This window comes from Pristiophorus japonicus, unplaced genomic scaffold, assembly GCF_044704955.1.
Source record: "Pristiophorus japonicus isolate sPriJap1 unplaced genomic scaffold, sPriJap1.hap1 HAP1_SCAFFOLD_856, whole genome shotgun sequence".
NCBI lineage: Eukaryota > Metazoa > Chordata > Chondrichthyes > Pristiophoridae > Pristiophorus > Pristiophorus japonicus.
In genome coordinates, this window is record NW_027254779.1 from 79,150 (window position 1) to 101,978 (window position 22,829).

Sequence of the window (22,829 nt, forward strand, 5' to 3'; positions counted from 1 at the left end):
GGCACCCCACTAGTCACTGCCTGCCATTCTGAAAAGGACCCGTTTATCCCGATTCTCTGCTTCCTGTCTGCCGACCAGTTCTCTATCCACGTTAGTACATTACCCCCAATACCATGTGCTTTGATTTTGTACACCAATCTCTTGTGTGGGACCTTGTCAAAAGCCTTTTGAAAGTCCAAATACACCACATCCACCGGTTCTCCCTTGCCTACTCTACTGGAATTTTTTGAGGATGTAACTAGAAGATTTGTCAAGCATGAATTCCCTTTCATAAATCCATGCTGACTTGGACCAATCCTGTCACTGCTTTCCAAATGCACTGCTATTTCATCTTTAATAATTGATTCCAACATTTTCCCCACTACTGATGTCAGGCTAACAGGTTTATAATTACCTGTTTTCTCTCTCCCTCCTTTTTTTAAAAAGTGTGGTTACATTAGCTACCCTCCAGTCCATAGGAACTGATCCAGAGTTGATCGACTGTTGGAAAATGATCACCAATGCATCCACTATTTCTAGGGCCACTTTCTTAAGTACTCTGGGATGCAGACTATCAGGCCCCGGGGATTTATCGGCCTTCATTCCAATCAATTTCCCTAACACAATTTCCTGCCTAATAAGGATATCCTTCAATTCCTCATTCTCTCTCGATCCTCGGTCCCCTAGTACTTCCGGAAGGTTATTTGTATCGTCCTTCGTGAAGACAGAACCAAAGTATTTGTTCAACTGGTCTGCCATTTCTTTGTTCCCCATTATAAATTCACCTGAATCTGACTGCAAGGGACCCTACCTTTGTCTTCACTAATCTTTTTCTCTGCAAAAGCTTCTATAGATATGTGAAGTCAGTTTTTATGATCCCGGCAAGCTTCCCCTCATACTCTCTCTTCCCCCTCCTCATTAAACCCTTTGTCATCCTCTGCTGAATTCTAAATTTCTTCCAGTCCTCAGGTTTGCTGCTTTTTCTGGCCAATTTATATGCCTCTTCCTTGGATTTAACACTATCCTTAATTTCCCTTGTTAGCCACAGTTGAGCCACCTTCCCAGTTTTATTTTTACTCCAGACAGGGATGTACAATTGTTGAAGTTCATCCATGTGATCCTTAAATGTTTGCCATTGCCGATCCGTCAACCCTTAAAGTATCATTTGCCAGTCTGTTCTAGCCAATTCACGTCTCATACCATCGCAGTTACCTTTCCTTAAATTCAGGCCCTTGTCTCTGAATTAACTGTGTCACTCTCCATCTTAATAAAGAATTTTACCATATTATGGTCACTCTTCCCCAAGGGTGCTAATTAGTCCTTTCTCATTACACATCACCCAGCCTAGGATGGCCAGCCCTCTAGTTGGTTCCTCGACATATTGGCCTAGAAAACCATCCCTAACACACTCCAGGAAATCATCCTCCACCATATTGCTACCAGTTTGGTTAGCCCAATCTATATGTAGATTAAAGTCGCCCATGATAACTGCTGTACCTTTATTGCACACATCTCCAATTTCTTGTTTGATGCTGACCCAACCTCACTACTGCTGTTTGGTGGTCTGTACACAACTCCTACTAGCGTTTTCTGCCCTTTGGTATTCCACAGCTCCACCCATACAGATTCCACATCGTCCAAGCTAATGTCCTTCCTTACTATTGCGTTAAATTTCCTCTGTAACCAGCAACGCTACCGCATCTCCTTTTCCTTTCTGTCTATCCTTCCTGAATGTTGAATACCCCTGAATGTTGAATACCCCTGGATGTTGAGTTCCCAGCCTTGGTCGCCCTGGAGTCATGTCTCTGTGATGCCAATTATATCATCATTAATTGCTGCCTTTGCAGTTAATTTGTCTACCTTATTACGAATACTCCTCGCATTGAGGCACAGAGCCTTCAGGCTTGTTTTTTTAACACATATAAAATCTGAGGTATTGGAGGGCAATGAGTTTGCATCTTTTGCCTCTGGGTCTAAATCCAATCTAGGCTAAGGGGACAGAAATCTGAATGTTTCTTCCTTTTAATGGAATTATCGCCACATAATTGCAGAAGCACCTGACCCCTGACAGAATTTCTCAGTAGCTGGATAGGGGCAGAGGCCAGGAGCAAATGGCTTCTGCCCCAAATTCCTCCCCCTCCCCAGGTTATGCCAATTCCATGTCTATGCTCTGATTCCAAGGCAGATGAAATAGGACTGGTTGGGTAAAATCATGGCATGTGGAGGCTCCTTCCATTTCAAGATCCAATAAGATAAATAATTTAGCTTTCTTATTTCCAACATTCTCAACATGTTGTAGGAGACTGACTCCATAAATGTAAGATTGAGTCCTTTTATCTACATAAAATCCTTCTATCAAGAACAGAGCTGCTAATTAAATCCAAGGAACAATTCTTTAAAACATTTTTGTTAAAACCTGTTTGTACGAACAGAGAGACCTGGACATATACATATCTTTTGAAGGTGGCAGGACAAGTTCAGAAGTCTGTTTTAAAAACAAAACACACAGGACCCTTGGCTTTATAAACCGAGGCATAGAGTACAGAAGCAAAGAAGTTATGCTAAACCTTTATAAATCCCTGGTTGGGCCCCAGATGGAGTATTGTCTAATTCTGCGCATCACACTTTAGGAAGGATGTCAAGGCCTTAAAGAGAGCAGAGAGGAAACTTTACTAGATTGTTACCAGTGATGTGGGCCTTCGGTTACTCGAGAGATTTAGAGAAACGGGTTGCTCTCCTCCTTGGAGCAGAGAAGGTTAAGGGGAGATTTCTTAGGTGTTCAAAATCATGAAGGACTTTAATAGAGTATTCCAATGGCAAAAGGGTCGGTAACCAGGTGTGAGATTTTTTTAATGTCATGATCTGGAAAGTTATGATCTGGAATATACTATCTGAAAAGGTGGTGGAAGCAGATTCAATAACTTTCAAAAGGGAATTGGACTAATTGGATAGCTCTTGCAAAGCACTGGCATGATGGGCTGAATGGCCTGCTGCGCTCTGTAGGTTGCTCACTTTATTTCTAAAAAGATTAGTTCATGATGCAAATATAGAACTCAAGGAAAGACTCCTAACCTTGCTGAAGTTTTGTACCTGCAAGTGGTAATGCGAAATACATTCATCCAGCCCTATTGCCAATCTGTATATGACAGTCACAGAATTTTTTTGCCTCTCGCAGAAGATCACATGGTTTCGGGTGGGGTGGAGTGTATATGTTACACGAGGTATTGCAATTGGACAGGCTCGATGGATCAGATGGTCTTTACCTGTTCGTAATTGTTTCCTGTTGTCAGCCTGAGCTCACTCCTGTGGTATGTGAGGAAGGCCAGAATGAAGAGTGGGAAAATGCACACTGGTGCAGTAAGGCTCATCTTTTTGAGCGAAGGGTCTACTTTTACTTGGAGATTCCATTCTATAGAAGTGATATCATTGACCTTGATGAGCACAAGTATACATGGGGAGAGAGAAATAGGATTCAGGTTGCTAAAGGTAATTTGATCGAGGATATAAAACAAAATCCTAATGGTCCAAAGACGGTCATTCTAGCTCACCTTTGGAATTTAACAATCACTTGCCTAAAGAGGATGAAAATTATCAAAGGGAAAACTACTAGTTTGCTCATTTATACACCTGCCATTTAGTCCTCAATGAATACCTGTACTACTTTCACCAGTCTCTCGTCCAAGCTGTCCTGCTATCTCATTCAGGAGATTATAATTTTCCCAAGGAAACAATCCTCTTTCTTTGAAAATAAAGGAAATACGTAACACATCAGGGGAAATGTTTACCTGGCCTTTACCAGGATTCTCCTTTGGGACAAGCAGAGACATAACTGGTCCAAACTTTTGACATTCTTCCCTCACGTCTTCCACAACATCTGTTTGGAAAAGCAAACTGGATTTTACATTCCATTCAAAATACAGTAACGTCTTTAAAATTATACCTATTCAAGCTGTCCAGGCCAAACCACATTCCTTTCCAATATTTTAGCACTACTTAATTGTTCAGAAAATACCAACTCAAGTGAAAAAGAAGATACCAACTGACCTTCATATTCTTCTTCACTCTGAAGATGACTATCATCAATAACATTGAGCAGTCTCAGCACTGGGGTTGGAAGCATAACCAAATCTTCAATATGAGGTGCTAGTAATGAAAATTAACAGTGATGACTTTATTTCGGCTATAGTTATTGTCACAGTTTTACTTAAAGGTGCAAAAGGTTAATGTTGATTTTCTGACATGAGTGTGTGTGTGTGTGTGTGTATAAAAAGGGAATTGCACTCGAGCTAAGAGACTTTGAGGATGTGTGTGAAAGTCGGTCCAAGGGTTCTTCCCAAAAGAAAAGAGGAAGGAATGGAATGGAAAGCTGTCTCAAACACTAGTGAAACCTTGCAAGAGAAGCCAAGAGTAGACTTTTATTGTATGATGGGGAAACCGAGATTTGTATTTTGCAGTGACATATTGACATGTATTAAATATGCTAATCAGTTCAGTACACTCAGGCTGGCAAACCCCACTTCTTTTTGGCACAATTGGCAGCATAGACAAAATAATAAGACATATTGTCAGACACCTGTTAATAGAAACAGGTTTTCTCAACGTTATCACCATTGGTGCTATCTATGGATGGCTAAGCTGTGTAAAAACTGAAGGAACACTGAGCAGATCCTCCGAGTCTCTTGGCTTCAATGCAATTTGCAATATAGTCATTAAAATGCAAATTCTAATGCTATATATCTCTATATAAAATTGCGATGTTTTAGACTTTGGGCTCTTAACATGCTATACATATAGAATACTGAACTTACCAAAGGGAATGCTGAAGAAAGGGTTGTATAAAGCATGTTCTGCTGCAGTTCTTTGTGCTGGATCATCATGAAGCATACTATAATTTAAATAATGGGAGGGGGAAAAATTGTCAAGTATTCTTCTAAGCGGAATAAATAAACATTATAAACAACTATCGGCATCTTTTCAGTTGGCTGTGAACAGTGATTTTCTTGTATCCAATGATGGACTCTTATGAATTTCTAATACCACAGTACGGGTTTTTGGAACAAATGTTAGGACTGATGTTTTTTCTTCTGTGATGTAGCATAATTAGGAGTGCTGCCAAATTGAAACATAGCACTGTTTGTTTTAAGAAAGATATGAAAATACATGGCCAGTGTAGACTTGCCCAAATCCAAATGGAAATGAAACCTACTTTTAACAAGGAAAAGATCTTGCTTATGATCAAAAAGGATTTTTCTGGTCATTTATAATCACCATTAATGCAAATTATCACTGGGATTTTTAAAATCATTTATTTGCTTCAATTTGGGATTGAGTTGCATTTAAATCTCCTTGTGAAAGGTGTCTGACACTGCACCTCTGAATCCTGGGGCCAGAAACAACAACAACTTGCAGCATTTTATAGCACCTTTTTTTAACTAGTAAAACGTTCCAAGGTACTTAACAGGAGCATTATCAAACAAAATTTGACACCAAGCCACACGAGGAAAAATTGGGGTAGATGACCAAAAGCTTGGTCAACGTTAGGTTTTTAAGGAGCAATAAGGTGGCAGATGGAATAATGTGAGGCTATTTTCACTTTGGTAGGAAGAGTAGAAAAACAGAATATTTTTTAAATGGGAAGAAACTTAAATATTGGTGCTCAGAGATTTAGGTGTCCTCTTGACAAAGTTAGCATGCGGGTATAACAAGCAATTAGGAAGGCATGTTGACATTTATTGCAAGGGGGTTGGAGTACAACAGTAAAGAAGTCTTGTTACAATTGTACAGGGAGTTGGTGAGACCACACCTGGAGTACTGTGCACAGTTTTGGTCTCCTTATCTGAAGAAGGATATACTTGCCTTAGAAGTGGTGCAACGAAGGTTCACTGGACTGATTCCTGGGATGAGAAGGTTGTCCTATGAGGAGAGATTGAGTAAATTGGGCTTATACTCTATGGAGTTTAGAAGAATGAGAGGTGATCTCATTAAAACATACAAAATTCTGAGGGGGATTGACAGGATTGATGCTGGAGAGCCGAGAACTAGGGGGCATATTCAAGGTAAGGGGTTGATCATTTAAGACTTGAGATGAGGAGGAATTTCCAAGGGCTATGGATGCTGAATCGATGAGTATATTCAAAGCTGAGATAGCTAGATTTTTGGACTCTAAGGGAATCAAGGAATATGGAGATCGGGCAGAAAAGTGGAGTTGAGGCCGAAGATCAGCCATGATCTTATTGAATAGCGGAACAAGCTCGTGGGGCTGTATGGCCTACTACTGCTCCTAATTCTTGTGTTTTTCTCTTAAAGGAGGAGAGGTTTAAGGAGGGAATTCCAGAGCTTCAGCTGAAAGCATGCCTGCCACTGGTGGCGTGATTAAAATCAGGGCTGCTCGAGGCTAGAATTGGAGGAGTGCAGATATCTTGGAGGGTTATAGGGCTGGAGGAGGTTACATTGATAGGGAGGGGCAAGGCCATTGAGGGATTTCAAAACCAGGTTGAGAATTTTAAAATCTACTAACCATGGGAAAATCCATATTGAGGAGACAGTCAGGTAGGTTTTTAAAATGAGACAGCAAGTTACAGGCCAGATGCCTGGAGATGGAAGTTAAAATGCAGATTTTACAATAAGATTTAACAATAAAGACAGGTAATGCCAAAAACTAGCACGTCAACCCACAGAAAAGATCGGGCATTTGGCTTATTATTTTCTATTTTTCAAAGAGATAAATGAGATTGAGTGGGATTTGACTTGACTGTTGTGTGTTCACATTCTGTCTGAGAAATTAGTTTTAACAATTCATATCTGGCCTTGTCTGACCAAATGTTTCTCAATCTGCCTTCAGAAGAACTAGAGAAGCAATGAGCTGGCTTGTGGGAAACACAAATATCTAGTTCCGATTACAAGGGATCCTACTGATATGCCCACGGATACACTCTTGTATTATTAGATATTGGGCTATTCTAGCTCGGTCCCATTTATAAGAGTGGTCAGTACTGCTGCACCCAAAATAAGATCTAAAAGCAGATCTGTAGCTTCTAACAATTTTTTTTAAAAAGTCTATTTTGATCACGGGTTGAACTCCATCATCATCGGTAAGTACACAAAATATCTGCTATATTCTTGAAACACAGTCCATATTTAGATTTTAATAACCCGTTACACAAATTGAGTTACTTAAAAATCCTTGCTATTTGAAATCTTAATTATAGTAAAATTCACATACTTTGAAGTACAGTTAATTATTGTATGTATGTGAGACAATGAGTCGATTTGAAATGCAATAAAGACATCCAGATTGGGTCAGACTCTCATTCGGAGTTAGAAGGTTGTGGGTTAAAGCCCCGCTCCAGTGTCTTGAGCATATAATCTAGACTGATAAGTGAGTATAGTCCAGAGGAAGTGCTGTACTATCGAAAGCTCCACCTTTCGGATAAAATTTGAAGAGCAGGGGAGTTCTCCTGGTGTCCTAATCAACATTTATCCTGTCCAACAGCATTAATAAAAAGATTATCTAGTAGTTATCTCATTGCTGTTTGTAGGACCTTGCTATATGAAAATTGGCTGTCATTTTTGTCTACATATCAACAATGATTGCACATCAAAATACTTTATTGGTTGTGAGGCATTTTTGGGATGTTTTGAAGATGTAAAAAAAAAATTAGTAACTTTCCTATTTCGTGGCATGTTTTGCCCAGCAGTGAATATTTGTGAACATTAAGACTCTGGCTGAACTAACATCAGTCGTCGTCGTCATCCCATTAGACTTTAACATTCTTACTCACCTCTTTTCCACTGTCATGTACAAGAAAGATTTAATTCCTGTTCCCACTTAAGACACACACATGTACAAACTTTTTTATTTAGACTATGTGGACTAAAAATCCATTGAAGAAATATAATCAGTTTTCAGAAAAAGGTACTTGTTAGTATTGTTTCAAGGTGCTTGATAAATATAATTTACCTTTTGATAACATCTCTGAGGTGATAAACTGGGATAGCCGAGTAAACCATATCTTTACTTGCAAAAATAGAATCGATGATGGCAGAACTGTTTGCCTAGACAGAACAAAATGGAAACATTTAGATCCGAGCAAAAGTTCCAAATGTAAACCTAATGAGATTTAGATTATTTATGAATCTTTTAAAAAAAAAAAAAAATTGTGGAAGCATTTTTCTCATATCATGTTCCCACATTTTGAGCTATGAAAACTCTCTGGGGGAGAAATTCGTAAGGGACGCTAAAGGGTTTGCAGCTGTGAGTGCCGGCATTAGCGCCGCTCGGCAAATTCAGCGTGCTTACCGGCAGGGCTGTGGAGTATCACCCGGGAGTGTAGCGTCGGAGTGCAACGTCACTGCTATCAAAATGGATGCAAAATTTGGTTTGCGCCACACCTGTAGCGACACCGCCAGAGAAAGCTGGCGTGCAGAGCTGTCCTGGGGCGCTCAGGGAAGGAATGACTGCATGAGGTAAGTGTGATTGATTTTTTTTTGCCATTTCACTTTATTTAGGGTGAGTAATGTATAGGAATTGTTTTTTGTTCAGATTCTTTTATTTTTGCAGGGAGGCCTCTCCTAGGGCACTACGAAGCCGGCTCTTTTTAGAACGAGATATTCGGTTGCTCACCTGGCCTAGAGCCCCAAGAGAAGTGTGGAATGCTTCCCTTAGCTCTCTACTCCACTGCCGGGGCACAACAACTGAATTTTGTAGCTCCCGTCGCAAACCATTTTCTGGCGCTAAATTTAGTGACTGCCCAACATTAGAGCCTTAAGAACTTTCCAACCAAACTTCTAGCCCTACATGTATATCTGTGTAAGAAAAAGGAAAACCTGGGCACGTTTTCAGGAAATGCAGAACCTTCTGACCGACAAAATTGGGGCAATACCCTTACCACATGAAATGTCAATCCAAAGCTGTGAACCATAACTTTACATTCTACAATTACAAGTGAGAAATTGCCACATTAATGCTTGGACTTGCGCTCTTCAACTTACTCCAGTTACATCCCATCTTGTGGACAGATTCTCTCTATCCCAACTCACCCCTCCATGAATCCCACATTCAAATCCATAGAATTATGATGAGGGACAATCAAATCCTTGGCCTTCCAACAGGAGGGGGAATTGGATATGAATCTGCAGATAATTCTGAGAAAGTGAGGAGCAAAATACATTTTTTTGTATTTAAAAAAAAAAAAAAAATTAACTTTCAGTACTATTTTCTAACCTGAAGAAGCTGGTCGTTTACTCGCTCCGACACTTGGCAACATAGCGAGCTGCACAGCAACAATGGTTTCTGTCCTTCTGGGAGAAGTATTTCAATTTGCCACGATGGTGAGGCTGAGCTCAAGAACTGGGGTAAATTCAGGATGCAAACTCCTTGCTCTACAACTTTGTCATACAGTATGAGGGCATGATGCAAAGTTTGTAATGTTTTTTCAGCATTAACAAAGCAAAAGTTTTGCACAAAGATTGCACAAGCACTACATCTGGAGATGGAGGAAAAGTGGGTGCATTGGCACGTGGTGCATAAATGGCAGAATGAGACTCATATCGTGATCTCTGCTATATTTTTGTAGATCTCTCATTTTAAGAAGGGACTAATTGTCACATTTCTTTGTATTTATTTTTATGCATCTAGCCTTGAGGATCAAAATGTGATGATTTGAACAAACAAAGTAACTGAGGCAGTGGACTGAGTCTGCACACTCTTGGACATTCTATTCCGCCTCCGCCTGGTGGATCTCAAATTTTAATTCTGCAACTCTGATCGAGATTGAAATGTATATTTCTTGCTACAATTTTCTGGATGTATAATTGAACTTAGTCACTTTGTAAAATAAGGCAGCAATGAAGCATGGTAGGCATCTTGCATCTTTAAAATCGCCAGACTCGCGTGTGTATAAAATGCACACTTTTTCTGGATTCAACCAGTTACCCAATGAAGAAAGTCAGGCACACCAGGTTGTATTGATGATTGTGAGCTATCTTGCTCTTCTCAGGCTTAATGGATGGATGCGTACTCTGGACCTTCAGGTAAAGTTGGTAGGAATCTGGATTGCTTAAAGCACTTGCACAATGGAAGGCTATTTTCTCTCCTCACGCCCCACAGGTTACTTGTGACAATCGGGGTTGGCATAACGCCTATTTCAGGCCCTCTTCCGATATTGGATCATGACTGATCTCCGCATTCTGCGGTCAGTTTTCTCGGGAAGGCTGCAGCCATCTTTAAAGGGAGCGCTGGAGGGTGCCACCTAGAAGGTAAGTAAAACATTTTTAACTTGCCTGAATATGGAGCCAAAAGGAATGGGAGTGCTCCTCCTGGCTCCAGATTAAAACTGTGAGCCACTATCCATCACCACTTGCCCAGTTACATCCCATCTGTTAATTTGTGAACAAATTCACAAAATTGGTGGTAATATGAAGCTGCTGAAGGAAAGTGAAGTATTTTCTTTCTCTCACCCAACCCCTAAATTCTCAATTTTTCTCTCGCTTTGTAAACTGAAACATTTAAAGTAATTGATCGAGGGGATTTGAGGAAAGGTTTTCACCCAGAGGGTGGTGGGGGTCTGGAACTCTCTGCCTACTCGAGGTAGAAGCCCTCTCCACATTTAAAGTATTTGGACGTGCATTTGATGTGCTATGATTTACAAGGCTGCGGATCAAGAGCTGGAAAGTGGGATTAGGCTGGATATCTCTGCCGACTGGAACAACACAATGGTCCAAAATGGCCTCCTTCCGTGCTGTAAATTTCTATATGATATGGTGGTGGGAGGGGGCCTGGGGCCTGTTTTTTTTTTTTTTACTTGGTCTGTTTCTGTGCTGTAAATTCCATCGGTCCAACTGGTGTATAGCGATTTATTGTAGTTGCAATTTATATTTCTGAATGCATGAAAAACACTTGCATTAAATATTTTTGTTACCTTGCCAGTTCGTGTTGTACAGCTCATTTTAAATGTCAAGGCCTAATTAGATGCCCAAGAAATTGTTTGATTCTTACCTTCCATTGTGGAGATTTGATGGTCTCCTTCAGTTTCATTCCTGAGAACATTTCCAGCAGAATTATTCCAAGACTCCAAATATCAACTGCGGTTGTGCATTCTGTATTGCTTTCCAACCCCATCTGTGCTAGGATATTATGCAACTCTGCTTCAGGAGCTCTGTAACCATCTGTCTGAATATATTTGACATCCTATACAGAGTATGCAAACAAAGATGGAATATCTTAGAATTATGATTAAGTAAATTTAGTCACTGTACCCTTAAGTGGATCAAGTAGGCAATCTCCAGTATTCCTTTAAGCAACAGTTACTGTAGTTCAATAACGCGCCTTGGGACATTTTACTACATTAAAGGCGCTATATAAATGCAAGTTCGGGTTTAATTGGAAAATCCACTTTGTCCAAGAAGTCAACTGTCCATGTGCCAAACTGCTTAAACAATAAATCCTGCAACACTTGCTAACTTTTTGACTATCTACCACTTAAAAGTTTAAGCTGTATTTGTACAAGATGTGCTACAACTTTACTTGGAGGATACATTAGATTGCATTTGCTGCATCGCTGATTTGTAATTACTTAAAATATCTGGATAGCAGAATCCAAGACGTTCATACTCTGCATTTCATTCATAGTGATTTCAAGTGATTCAGAGCTGAAGTGATTCCTTAAGTCTAATGCAGCAAACAACTGAAACCTTTGAATTTCATGTAATAACATGAACAGAGTCTTGTTGCTGCAATTTCTTCAGCACACACCCACCCTGTCCCCTCAAGAGTTGCCAAGTTCTAGAAATTTCAGCCCTCAACACCCCCCTCCTAATAAAAAAAAACACGTTTTTCAATCTGCTATTTACCCCAATGAAAAGTGCTAAAATCATGGCTTTAAACACTTTGAGCTGCAGTGTGATTGTTGAATTCTATATGGCTTAGGCCATTATAGAAAATATAAAGTTAAGTATTTAAGTGCAATTCTGGAAATCTTGAATTATGCATCATTGCTTATAATTGCTCTCAAGCTGCTAACAGCTTCCCTGGCATCTTGTCATTGTCAGTTTCTGCACTCTCCCTTGCTGCAGAAAAGGAAATGACAGATCAGGTGAACTTCTCTGCAGTTACCTTATTTTTAAAAAAGCATTCAAGAGCTAGATGGAAACGAACACTATTGTATTTAATCAGTCTGGTTACACGTGTTTGGTGTTAAGAGCATTGAGCAAGGGTTTTATCAATGTTTTTAGCTGACGTTCAAACATTTATGCTCCACTCCAACATTAAGGAACTCTCGCTTCACAATTTACCTGATTTCCCTCTTGGAAGCTAAGCCCAAAGTCAATGAGTTTAAAGCATTCTTCCTCCGCACTCCAGAGGATATTACATGGTTTGAGGTCTGCATGTACGTAACCCTCGCGGTGAATAAAAGCTAGCGCATTCAGAACATCCCGTGCACAGTGCTGGATCATCCACATTGAATGGCCTCGATTAATGGAGTTTAGCAGCAGCTCAGAGACACTGGCATCCAACAATTCCAGCAAAATGCAGTTACAACGTTGGTTTGTGTAGGATGAGTTAGAAAATCTCCCGTATAAAGTCACTGGAAGTAGAAAGAGGAAATTGTATATTAAACCACTTGGAATAGGATATACAATTACTGTTCTACAACTATTGCTACATACTTCCTTTTCAAAAGTAACACAACATGGAGTGCAGAAAACTTGAAACAAACTCCAGTGACTTACCGCTACTTATTCTGCGCACTGTTTGGAGACCAGTTGAAGTACAAACCTTTTTGGGTCTGCTGTACCTAGAGGAAGCACTGTTACTTTGCCAATGTTTGATAGCATGTTTGGGAACATCTGCCATTTGTATAAACTGGCAACCGAGTGAATATCATCTTTTGGCAATCATGGTTGATCTTAAAGTACAAATATTGCAGTAATCTTCCAAAATGAGTTTTTAAAAAGGCACACAAGTAGCAAACCTTTCTATCGTACTATTGCTTGGAGTGACTGTTGTTGCACTTAATATCTATTTTTGAACATTTAACAGTGAATGCTGGCCTATGTATCCAATGAGGAATTGCTGGAAGAAAACTGAGCCAATTGCGTGGGGGGAGTAAATTAATCAGAAAAGACCATGATCGATTCAAGTTACTTCACCAATCCTGGTTATTCTAATTGTGTCTCAAAAACTTTGGCCCCATTTTGAAGTGAGGCAAACAATGAAGAAAGGCAGCAGAAAAATAGCTGCTTCAAATCCATAGCTGAGATGACGCTTTAAATTTTTACGAAACCGCTCTTGAATTTATCTACAATACTTCTGTAGGGGAAAAAAATCATATGTATGTCGTGTATTTTCATGTCTTACATCACACATTTCAGTTTTTTTTTTTAGGTAAATGCAGCTGCCAATTTGCACCAGGCAGTGAGGTGAACACCCAATTAATCAGCTACTGGTATTGAGTGAGGGCAAAATGTTGGCACGGACACCAGAATTCCCCTGTCCCTCTTCAAAAAGCACCTTGGGATCGTTTCCATCCACCCGAGAGCCTGACTAATGTCTCCTCCGAAAGAAGGCACCTTCGACACTGCTCAGGTGTCAGTTCTGCAGTGAGGCATGATCTTGCAAACTTCTGACTCGGATAAGAGTGCTGATACTCAATTCTTTTTCGGAAGTTTATCAATATTCTATGAAGAATCTATAGAAGTCATGACTTTAAAAGTTTTCAACTAAAAGATCCCCATATAATACCTTCTATTGGCCCCCTCCCTTTTTAGAACTTTTATTTTCCTGCATTTAGCCATAAGATTAGATTGGCTCAGTTGCTAAGACTTGCAGTTCTGTAGTAAACATAGAAAATAGGTGCCAGGAGTAGGCCATTCGGCCCTTCGAGCCTGCACCGCCATTCAATAAGATCATGGCTGATCATTCCTTCAGTACCCCTTTCCTGCTTTCTCTCCATACCCCTTGATCCCCTTAACCGTAAGGGCCATATCTAACTCCTTCTTGAATATATCCAATGAACTGGCATCAACAACTCTCTGCGGCAGGGAATTCCACAGGTCAACAACTCTGAGTGAAGAAGTTTCTCCTCATCTCAGTCCTAAATGGCCTACCCCTTATCCTAAGACTATGTCCCCTGGTTCTGGACTTCCCTAACATCGAGAACATTCTTCCCGCATCTAACCTGTCCAGTCCCGTCAGAATCTTATATGTTTCTCTGAGATCCCCTCATCATTCTAAAATGACAGTGAATAAAGGCCCAGTTGATCCAGTCTCTCCTCATGACAGCCCAGCCATCCCTAGAATCAGTCTGGTGAACCTTCGCTACACTCCCTCAATAGCAAGAACGTCCTTCCTCAGACTAGGAGACCAAAACTGAACACAATATTCCAGGTGAGGCCTCACTAAGGCCCTGTACAACTGCAGTAGGACCTCCCTGCTCCTATATTCAAATCCCCTAGCTATGAAGGCCAACATACCATTTGCCTTCTTCACCACCTGCTGTACCTGCATGCCCACTTTCAGTGACTGATGAGCCATGACACCCAGGTCTCGTTGCACCTCCCCTTTTTCTAATCTGCCGCCATTCAGATAATATTCTGCCTTCGTGTTTTTGCCCCCAAAATGGATAACCTCACATTTATCCACATTATGCTGCATCTGCCATGTATTTGCCCACTCTCCTAATCTGTCCAAGTCACCCTGCAGCCCCTTGGCGTCCTCCTCACAGCACCACCCAGTTTAGTGTCATCTGCAAACTTGGAGATATTACACTCTATTCCTTCATCCAAATCGTTAATGTATATTGTAAAGAGATGGGGTCCCAGCACTGAGCCCTGCGGCACCCCACTAGTAACTGCCTGGCATTCTGAAAAGGACCAGTTTATCCCGACTCTCTGCTTCCTGTCTGCCAACCAGTTCTCTATCCACGTCAGTACATTACCCCCAATACCATGCGCTTTGATTTTGCACACCAATCTCGTGTGCGGGACCTTGTCAAAAGCCTTTTTTGAAAGTCCAAATACACCACATCCACTGGTTCTCCCTTGTCCACTCCGCTAGTTACATCCTCACAAAATTCCAGAAGATTCGTCAAGCATGATTTCCCTTTCATAAATCCATGCTGACTTGGTCTGATCATGTCACTGCTTTCCAAATGGGCTGCTATTTCATCCTTCATGATTGATTCCAATATTTTCCCCACTACTGATGTCAGGCTGTCTATAATTATCCGCTTTCTCTCTCCCTCCTTTTTAAAAAAAAGTGGCGTTACATTAGCTACCCTCCAGTCCAACCCTCCAGTCCATAGGAACTGATCCAGAGTCGATAGATTGTTGGAAAATGATCACCAATCCACTATTTCTAGGGCCACTCCCTTAAGTACTCTGGGATGCAGACTATCATGCCCCGGGGATTTATCGGCCTTTAATCCCATCAATTTCCCTAACACAATATCCCGCCTAATAAGGATATCTTTCAGTTCCTCATTCTCACTTGACCCACTGTCCCCTAGTACATTCGGAAGGTTATTTGTATCTTCCTTTGTGAAGACAGAACCGAAGTCTTGGTTCAATTGGTCTGCCATTTCTTTGTTCCCCATTATAAATTCATCTGAATCCGACTGCAAGGGACCTACGTTTGTCTTCACTAATCTTTTTCTCTTCACATTTATAGAAGCTTTTGCAGTCAGTTTTTATGTTCCCTGCAAGCTTCCCCTCGTACTCTATTTTCCCCTTCTTAATTAAACCCTTAGTCCTCCTCTGTTGAATTCTAAATTTCTCCCAGTCCTCAGGTTTGTTGCTTTTTCTAGCTAATTTATATGCCTCTTCCTTGGTTTTAACACTATCTTAATTTCCCTTGTTAGCCATGGTTGAACCACCTTCCCAGTTTTATTTTTACTCCAGACAGGGATGTACAATTGCTGAAGTTCATCCATGTGATCTTTAAATGTTTGCCATTGCTTATCCACCGTCAACCCTTTAAGTATCCTCTGCCAGTCTATTCTAGCCAATTCATACCTCATACCATTGAAGTTACCTTTCCTTAAGTTCAGAACCCTAGTTTCCGAATTAACTTTGTCACTCTCCATCTTAATAAGGAATTCTACCATATTATGGTCACTTTCCCCCAAAGGGCCTCTCACAACAAGATTGCTAATTAGTCCCTTCTCATTACACATCACCCAGTCTAGGATGGCCAGCTCCCTGGTTAGTTCCTCGACATATTGGCCTAGAAAACCATCCCTAATACAGTCCAGGAAATCCTCCTCCACCGCATTTCTACCAGTTAGGTTAGCCCAATCTCTATATGTAGATTAAAGTCGCCCATGATTACTGCTGTACCTTTATTGCACACATTCCTTACTACTTGTTTGATGCTGTCTCCAACCTCACTACTACTATTTGGTGGTCTATACACAACTCCCACTAGCATTTTCTGCCCTTTTGGAATTCCGCAGCTCCACCCATACCGATTCGACATCATCCAGGCTAATGTCCTTCCTTACAATTGCATTGATTTCCTCTTTAACCAGCAACGCCACCCTGCCTCCTTTTCCTTTCTGTCTATCCTTCCTAAATGCTGAATACCCTTGGATGTTGAGTTCCCAGCCTTGGTCGCCCTGGAGCCATGTCTCCGTGATGCCAATCACATCGTATCCGTTAACTGCTATCTATCTGTGCAGTTAATTCATCCACCTTATTCCGAATACTCTTCGCATTGAGGCACAGAGCCTTCAGGCTTGTCTTTTTAACACACTTTGCCCCTTTTGAATCTTGCTGTAATGTGGCCCTTTTTGTCTTGGGTTTCTCTGCCCTGCACTTTTACTATTCTCCTTTCTATCTTTTTCTTCTGCCCCCCCCTTCTATTTCCCTCTGTCTCCCTGCATAGGTTCCCATCCCCCTGCCATACTAGTTTCACTCCTCCCCAACAGCACTAGCAAACACTCCCCCTAGGACATTGCCCAGGTGCAGACCGTCCAGTTTGTACTGGTCCCACCTCCCCCAGAACCGGTTCCAATGTCCCAGGAATTTGAATCCCTCCCTTCTGCACCATTTCTCAAGCCACGTATTCATCTGAGCTATCCTGCGATTCCTACTCTGACTGACTAGCACGTGGTACTGGTAGCAATCCTGAGATTACTACTTTTGAGGTCCTACTTTTTAATTTAACTCCTAGTTCCCTAAATTCGTCTGTAAAGACCTCATCCCGTTTTTTACCTATATCGTTGGTACCAATATGCATCTTGACAACTGGCTGTTCACCCTCTCTTTTCAGAATGTCCGAGACATCCTTGACCCTTGCACCAGGGAGGCAACATACCATCCTGGAGTCTCGGTTGCGGCTGCAGCAACGCCTATCTATTCCCCTTACAATTGAATCTCCTATCACTATCGCTCTCCCACTCTTTTTTTTTTTTTTTTTCCTGCCCTCCTGTGCAGCAGAGCCAGCCACGGTGCCATGAACTTGGCGGCTGCTGCTGCTCGCCCCTGATGAGTCATCCCCCTCAACAGTACCCAAAGTGGTTTATCCAAGGAATGATGGAAATGCCATCTTTCAGATGCGATGTTAAACTGAAGCCTATTCGGGTGGATGTAACGCATCCCATAGCACTATCTGAAGGGAAGTGAGGCACTCTCCTAATCTTCCCTCAACCAACACCCAACTCTTCAAACAAATTAACCAGTCAGTCATTTAATTTTGCTGTTTGCAGAATCTTGCTGTGTACAAACTGGCTGCCACACTTGCCTTTGTAACACCAGTGATCACACTTCAAAAAGTAATTTTAGATGTGACACCTTGGGGCATTCTGAAGACATGGTAATGCTCTAAATGCATGCATGTTCTTTCTTTAGGAAGTGTTCTTTGAAAAAGGAAACCAATGTGGTCCCAAAACTAGATTTTATTTATGCAAAAGACCTATCTACTAATTTGCTATTTTCATTTTGTTTAGAAATATTTAAGAATGCATGCACTAAATGTTGTTGAAATTTGCCCTCTGTTTAGAATGATTTGAATCTCTAAGAATAGAAAGCCTTTTTTACATGAAGTAGTTAGTGTGAGCTATGCTGGTGGGTCTAATGGGTAAGATCGCTGGGTAACTGCTTTACGCAATACCAGAGGTATTTTTATAAAAATAAGCAATCCATCTACACTGTATCCTTAAAAGTTACACTAAAAAATATATTCACTTTGTTGAAGCATATTTTTTGCCAAAAAGAGCAGAAAGCTGCCTTAGTCATAATACTGGTTCTGCGCACTTCAAATTTTAGTGATAATTTCTCAAGTATTTGAGCTTAACTGATTTGACTATAACGTGGCATCCTATTCACACTCTTTATTGCCACTTCATACCGTTTAGAAATTGATACCAAGTCAGCGAACATAACTAAGAATTTCACCTTCCTCCTTGACCAGTTTTATTTTATCCATAGAGTATATATCATTTTAGTTACCACTGGAGTTTAAACTCTCTCTTTTTGAGCTCTTTGTAAGATTTTCGATGCCTTCTTTGGGTCCACAGTACGATCCAGATGCTACCTTACACAAACACTGCAAATCCAGATCATTTGTGCATTCCAGAAATAGGTAGGATCCCAGCAAACTTTCTATCTCTTCCCCCCCCCCCCCCCCCCCCTGCCCACCAGCACTTCAACCTAGCTCCTTTTACTTTTAACCCCAGCTTCCTTCCATTTAGGGAGTTACCAATCTGTGTCTTTAATATCCACTGATCTTTACTTTGCAAAGGATTGTCTGATTTGGAACTTTATTGAAGTCAAAACACCAGAAAGATTGACGGATGGCAAACTTGCAAATGTGGTTTCTATATTTAAAAAGGTTGACTAGATTTTTTTTTTTTTAAATCACTTCTCAAGCAAATTCCAATAGATTGATCAGCTAAAATCTACTCCTTTTGGAGCAGTTCATTGAGTTATTTTCAGAATACTGGGGCTTTTCTTCTTTACAATTGATAGTTATTGCCATTCATTTTTCAATTCTTGAAATTGGGCGAAAAAGACTGTAGTTGCAGGTGTCGACCAGTCAACCTTTTTCAATGTTTGTCACTTTGCTGTCTGTCAATCTTTCTGGTGTTTTGACACTCAATTACTTCAGAAATCTCTTCTCTTGGGTATAGTTCACCCCTGCTGGGGACTGACTGATGTTAAATTTACCTGGAACCTCTGCCAAAGGCCCAGAGCACACATGTTGATGACGGATGTTAAATTTTTAGTGTGCTCCTGTTTTTATAAGTTCTAAGTAGTATTCATTTAGCATGTTTACTATCATCTCCTATTCTTGCTGTCCACGCCATATGTACATTAGCGAAACAAATTGCTAGCATTTTTTAACCTGCTGCGAGTGTCTCCATTTTCTTTAGCTACGCTTTTTTTTTTAAAACCTCATGTATTAAATTTGGCCAAGTGGCTACCTTTTACTTCAAGTTTTGTGGATCTGGTGGTTTTTTCCTTGATTCTTTTCATTTCCATTAATCCTTATTTGTCCCGACTGCATTTGGATATTTCCTTGCCCAGCATATCCATCCCTTGTGTATTATGAAGGATGCCCATTTATCCTTGTTACTTTTGAGCAATGTTCTATAGTGTGTTACTGAGCTCAACACTTGTACCCTGCAGTTTGCCATCTTTAGTTGCACATTGCAATTTAGTTATGCAGCTATGCTGTTTGCTGAGTTACATTGAAAGTTATTGCACAATGATCATTATGACTAAGCAGTTTATCATGTACACTTGGCAGCATTTCTCAAACTCTATCTTACTATACTTGGACAAATTCTGTTGTAATTAGCTTAGAGTGCAAAAGAAAATGACGTGTGTATTACTTACTGCAGTGTACAATGAAGGCTGGAGGACGAGTAGCTGTCCCTTAATAACAAGTACAATTTATTGAAGATCCTAAAAACGTGACGCAGCTTCCTAGATGTGTGAAATTATTATGGATTCTATGAAATATGTACACTGATCCTTGTACAAGTATGGAGACTTGAGCTTTTACAGAAATTCTGTCAAGTGTCTTAGATAAATTTAGGTGCGAGTCCCATCACGCTCACCATTATTTAGACACCAGGAATACCTAGTTTTCATCCCAGCCTTTGCACCATAATAGCTGCTGACTTAATTCAGTTACTGTTGTTTTATGTAGCTTAAGAATTTATCTGAAGCAAGCCTTTTTGGACACCGCCTTTAACCACTAGTGTGGGTACAAATATAGGTACCCCACCTGAGGTGAAGGATAGTTTGGTTACGTTTTCAAAGCAGGATTACCCAAAAAATAAGCTCTTTCCTGACCTTAGACAAGCTACTTTGTGTCATCACTGCACAATGTTACAAGATGCATGAAAGATTAGAATAGCTAAGTGTCACATGGGGTCTTTCATGCTGGACTGTACGTATATTTTTACAGTGGTTTAGGAGCCGGATAAGGATAAACGATGGAGTTGAGGTCAATGATCAGCTGTGATCTTATTGAATGGCGGAACAGGCTTGATAAGACCGTATGGCCTACTGCTATTATGTTCTGATGTTTTGGCTTGTATACTACTGGGAAGAGGACCTTGCTGTGTTCAAGTTGGTTACTGTTTCCTACATTACAACAGTGACGATGCTTGAAAAAGTACTTCATTGGCTGTAAAGCATCTTGAGGTTGTGAAAGGCGCTATATAAATTAAAGTTCTCTTTCTTAAAAAGAAACTGGCTAAAACCCCTACCTAACCTCCCCCACCCCCCAAAAAAAAGGTTCAGAATTTCTTGTAAAGTATTGGAGTAACAGTCTAAAAGCAGAGTCATGCCTTCCCTCAGAAATTCACATGTAACCAATTTATGCCAAAATACTACGCATAAATTTCCTCTCGCTTCCACGATCCAGGGTTGCTTCCTCCAAAATCCCACTTAACTCCACGTCGCTTCCAAAAGACAAACATATGTTTCTTCCATTTACATCAGTTCTGAATGGGTGTAAATTTATGCCCAAAATGTTAGGTGCAACAGGACCTGACATCACCATTTCTGGTATTTTATATTTATTTCTCATTAAGATCTAGAAAATACAGTACAGATCTTAATGCTTTTTAATTGCATCAGACAGAACCTGTAGTTTTTTTAAACTTGCAGTTTCTTAAAAATGCCATACTCAGTATATAAATGATGGCATGATGGTTTCTAACTTTCATTTTCACTCTCCATAAGATAAGAGATTTAAAGAAAATACATTGTGTATATTCTGTGCTTTACTAGGGACATGAGCGTTGATAGTGATTTCCGCTTGTTTTTGCATTGGGGCATATGCTGATTAGATACTCTGGATATTTTGGCATAAATTACAGTTGGCAAGATCAGCGTAGAAATGGTGTAAATTTTGGCACAGCTGAATCAAGGAAATTCCAACCCAATTATCAAATGCTTTCCTCATTTCCAGTAGCAGAATAGTGGAATTAAAACTGCAATCCCAGAATTTACATAAAGGACAGTAGCCTACCTCAGATTAATTGGATTCCATCAAAATCCAGAATTAGTGAAAATTAAATGGTGCAATATAGAAAAATGCCATTCAGGCCCTTGAGCCTGTTCTGCCATTCTATCCGATAACAGCACTGAGATTTAAGTCAAAGTAATCCCAGCATGGATTTTCATTGGAGTAGATGAACCTAATCAGAGCCATGAATACTATTAACCTGTTGCTAATTAGAGTACAATTTTAGATCATAAAGACCTTGAAATGACTACACTCAAAACCAGTTTTACCATGACATCAGTTGTGTGGCTTTGCAGCACACTGCAACCTATCTTAAATGCATAGTCCCTGTGCAGTGCCATTCAATGTCTCATGGGTCAATCATGAGGGCCTGCCATCCATCACTTATGTACCAATGATGAATAGGGGGGGGAGGAAAACGACGACGATGGAAATGCAGATCAAGTCAGCATCTGAAGGGGAGGGAGGGAAAAGAGAGAAAAGAGGGGGGGGGGGGGAAAGGGAAGGAAGAGGGGAGGGGGGGAAAGGGAAGGAAGAGGGGAGGGGGGGAAAGGGAAGGAAGAGGGGAGGGGGGGAAAGGGAAGGAAGAGGGGAGGGGGGGAAAGGGAAGGAAGAGGGGAGGGGGGGAAAGGGAAGGAAGAGGGGAGGGGGGGAAAGGGAAGGAAGAGGGGAGGGGGGGAAAGGGAAGGAAGAGGGGAGGGGGGGAAAGGGAAGGAAGAGGGGAGGGGGGGAAAGGGAAGGAAGAGGGAGGGGGGGGGAAAGGGAAGGAAGAGGGAGGGGGGGGGGGAAGGGAAGGAAGAGGGGGGGGGGGGGGGAAAGGGAAGGAAGAGGGAGGGGGGGGGGGAAGGGAAGGAAGAGGGGGGGGGGGGGGGGAAGGGAAGGAAGAGGGAGGGGGGGAAAGGGAAGGAAGAGGGAGGGGGGGAAAGGGAAGGAAGAGGGAGGGGGGGGAAAGGGAAGGAAGAGGGAGGGGGGGAAGGGAAGGAAGGAAGGAAGGGGGAGGGGGGGAAAGGGAAGGAAGGAAGAGGGGAAAGGGAGGGAAGGAAGGAAGGAAGAGGGGAAAGGGAGGGAAGGAAGGAAGGAAGAGGGAGAAGGAAGAGGGGAGGAGGGAGGGGGGGGGAAGGAAGAGGGGGGGAGAGTTGGAGTGGGGGAAGGTGGAGGAAGGTAGGTGGAGGGAGGGGGGGGGGGGGGAAGGTAGGTGGAGGGAGGGGGGGGGGGGGGGAAGGTAGGTGGAGGGAGGGAGGGGGAAGGTGGGGGAAGGTAGGGGGAGGGAGGGAGGGGAAGAGAGTTGGAGGGAGGGAGGGGGAAGAGAGTTGGAGGGGAGGGAGGAGAAGAGAGTGGAGGGGAGGGAGGGAGAAGAAGGTTGAGGGAG

The 22,829-nt window shown here is 41.5% G+C and overlaps 1 protein-coding gene across 1 annotated transcript in view; it reads right to left on the bottom strand.

The window, feature by feature from the left end:
• Positions 1–22,829, bottom strand: part of uhmk1 (U2AF homology motif (UHM) kinase 1) — a 37,147-nt gene that overhangs the window by 11,243 nt on the left and 3,075 nt on the right. Inside the window, exons 2-7 of the mRNA XM_070874510.1 lie at positions 12,271–12,563; positions 10,976–11,167; positions 7,940–8,034; positions 4,788–4,864; positions 4,024–4,122; positions 3,765–3,853 (exon numbers count right to left, since the gene is read on the bottom strand). Coding sequence (XP_070730611.1) covers positions 3,765–3,853; positions 4,024–4,122; positions 4,788–4,864; positions 7,940–8,034; positions 10,976–11,167; positions 12,271–12,563 — 845 coding nt within the window. The remainder of the gene's footprint in view (positions 1–3,764; positions 3,854–4,023; positions 4,123–4,787; positions 4,865–7,939; positions 8,035–10,975; positions 11,168–12,270; positions 12,564–22,829) is intronic.